We start from the raw sequence: 2,813 nt of genomic DNA, 5'->3' as shown, positions 1-2,813 counted from the left end.
GTTCTGGTATACTAAGTCTGCATATTACATAACATTATAACAATACATTACGTTATCGTTTTCAGAGTACGGTATTCATGTAATTTTATATTATCAGCTGGATTATGAAATTATTGTGTGAGCGGTTGACGCAACGGTTGCTTTTCGTCGGTCTCTCAACTTAGAGGACGGGTTTTCAAACTTTGCTGTGCATTTCACAGATACGATTTCACTCCTATCTTTGGACAAGACACATTACCTAAATTTGTCTCTCTTCACACACCCACCACCTTTCCACACTGATTTTTTAAGGCGACGAGGAAAGGAACTGACCACCCTACACAGTATTCCGAGGCTTAGTACGATGGGCTCTTAACAGCTCATTCCCCTACGCTTAATGATGAATACAGCATTACCTTCAGGGGCATATCCAGAGATGTCCGAAAGTGGGGGCCGAAAGGGGTCTAGCCGCATAAAGTGGGGCCGACCGAGATAACACCACCCTAGGTGGTCCAGGGGCATGCCTCCGATTTTTTTTTTTTTTTTTTTTTTTGAGGCGATTGGAGCGATTATTTTTTCCTTCTTTTTTTTGTTTTTTTTTTTTTTTTTTTTTTACTTTCCAAAAGAAGCCGGGCCTCTCCCTCCCCCTTAAATCCGCTCCTAATTTTCCCTTTACATTTAGCTGCATTAAAAACATACACGGAAATTATTTTATCCATACATATAGGTGGTTTTCCTTTACATAAATAAAAAATGAAATTCTTAAAATTAATACAAACCGTTTTTAAAAATTCCCAGATCTGTCCGACCTAAAATCCCGTAAAACAAATATATTTACAAAAAAGACGTTTTTCAAAGAGAGGGAAATGAGTTTCAAGTTTTATAACTACTGATTTGCTACTGAACTATGCATTTAACCCAGTGGTTGACATTTTACCAGTTAAATTATAATATATATATTACGAGGTGAATGTAGGTCAGTCTAAAATTAGGCCTAGCCACATAGTCCTACAGAAATCTTTCGGGTGGTTCTCTAGCGCCCTCATAGTCGAGCACTCTAAAGGCTGGTTTACTGACGCTTACTGTTCGTTCGAATAGCATCTATTCCGATTGCGTCGCGGGACGGACGGGACAGCGAAATGCAGTGAACGATTGGAGTGAAAACATTGTAGAGATAGTGCAGCGATTTTACGTAAACTGGTTTTATCAACAACATTGCAAGTAGCAGGATGGATATTTTAGAATGATAAAAATGATCATAAACATTTTGATGGTTTGTAAAACAAACAAAAAATTGCTTGTGCCTGCTTGTGGGAAAACAAGCGTATTTATGGATAGGCCAACTTGTGTTTTCACGAACAGGCAAAGATGCGAACCAACCAACTTGCAACTGACCATGAGACAATTTTGTTAATAAGTCAATATCTTACCTAAAGAAACAAGGTCAATCGAGGAGAAAAGCCCATTGGAATCTGATCCCATGTAATGCGGTACAGGTTGTAGATCATCTTCTCTACATACTGGGACATCCAAGGAACTCGATTTGTATTTCAAGATGTAAGTTGAATAAGTTAAACACGAACTGTTTTTTAAACCAACGGCATGAATACAATACGTTGATGGCACTGCGTTGGCATGTAGCACGAAGTCGTACCTATGTAGAAATGTCAATGTAATTATTATTATTATTATCATTATTATTATTATTATTGTTATTATTATTATTATTATTATTATTATTATTCAATTAAATTACGTACCAATTGTAGAATTTTTACTACTTTAGATTCTACTAAACTTACCAATTAACCAAAAATAGAAACAATTGTAATAATCGTAACTAACCTTTCCCCCGATCCTATTTTTAAAGAACCTATTTCGTGCGGGATTGTCTCGTGGCCGTCTGTACCAATTATGGTCATATTGTGGTTTTCAATGTAAAATTCAGTTGTGCAAGCTGCCACAAATGCACCAATCAGTCGCACCCTGTACCTCATGCCTGCTTCAACTTCAAACATTGCTTTGGGTGTTTTGTAAGCCTGACCACTTTCGTCAAAGAAGTCAATTCTTTCTCCTTTACCATTCATCAAAATAGTAATTGACGGGGTTCTTGGATACATAGCAGGAACATTGGCCTTAAGTGCTATTTCCACGGCTACTATATCAGACCAATCCGTTAGCATCATAATATGTTCCGGTAGATCAAAGTCGTACTCTTTACTGTTAATCAAGATGTTTACTCCAATCCATTCAAATAATAACAATAGGTATACTGTAATATGATAATAATAATATTAATAATAATAATAATAATAATAATAATAATAATTTTAATAATAATAATAATTATGATGACGACGATGACGATGATTTAATCCCCTAGTTTAGATATTATAGTTTTGGGCACAATGCTATACTCGTAAAGTTTGTTTTAATAACTTTCAACATGCACTTTTGTAATATTTTTTAACCAAAAAATGAAATGTAAGGGTACTCAATGTAAGTAAACTATATTTAAATGCATCTTACATAGTGTATTAAAACGACGTTAATAATTTTAGATCTAAATCTCAACTTATTTTAGTAATGTTGTTTTTCTCCAAAATATTACCTGAATGCTCGGTCCGGGAAATGTGCCATTTACAACGGCCGCAGGTCTTGAAGACCCGTCAACAGGTACACACTTTTCGAGATTACAGTCTTCTTTCTTTAGCGGACAGTCCCCACAATGACCTGACATTGTCTGGATCCATTCAACATTTAGGTCGTACTCGCATATCATTGGTTTAGGCGGATATTCGCACTTTCGGTAGCAATTACTTGAAATCACAGGC

At 35.9% G+C, this 2,813-nt stretch overlaps 1 protein-coding gene across 1 annotated transcript; it reads right to left on the bottom strand.

The window, feature by feature from the left end:
- Window positions 1–102: 102 nt before the first annotated feature.
- Window positions 103–2,202, bottom strand: LOC117102851 (laccase-3-like). Its single transcript, XM_033243279.1, has 2 exons — window positions 1,825–2,202; window positions 103–1,633 (listed from the first exon to the last, which is right to left on the bottom strand). Exons 1-2 carry the CDS (start codon window positions 2,163–2,165, stop codon window positions 1,390–1,392), a joined length of 585 nt encoding a protein of 194 aa, XP_033099170.1. The 5' UTR covers window positions 2,166–2,202; the 3' UTR covers window positions 103–1,389.
- Window positions 2,203–2,813: the final 611 nt, after the last annotated feature.

The sequence above is a fragment of the Anneissia japonica genome, unplaced genomic scaffold (genome assembly GCF_011630105.1).
Source record: "Anneissia japonica isolate Jap-2015-1 unplaced genomic scaffold, ASM1163010v1 scaffold3989_len13385_cov175, whole genome shotgun sequence".
NCBI classification, from domain to species: domain Eukaryota; kingdom Metazoa; phylum Echinodermata; class Crinoidea; order Comatulida; family Comatulidae; genus Anneissia; species Anneissia japonica.
Note: the sequence above shows the minus strand (reverse complement) of the source record. Positions and strands in the feature narration are given on the sequence as shown.

Excerpts from the sequence above, each read along its gene's own strand:
- LOC117102851 (XM_033243279.1), bottom strand. The coding sequence starts at position 2,165 with ATGATGCTAACGGATTGGTCTGATATAGTAGCCGTGGAAATAGCACTT. Across the intron at positions 1,634-1,824 it reads AAAATAGGATCGGGGGAAAG|GTACGACTTCGTGCTACATG; the intron begins GTTAGTTACGAT and ends ATTTCTACATAG.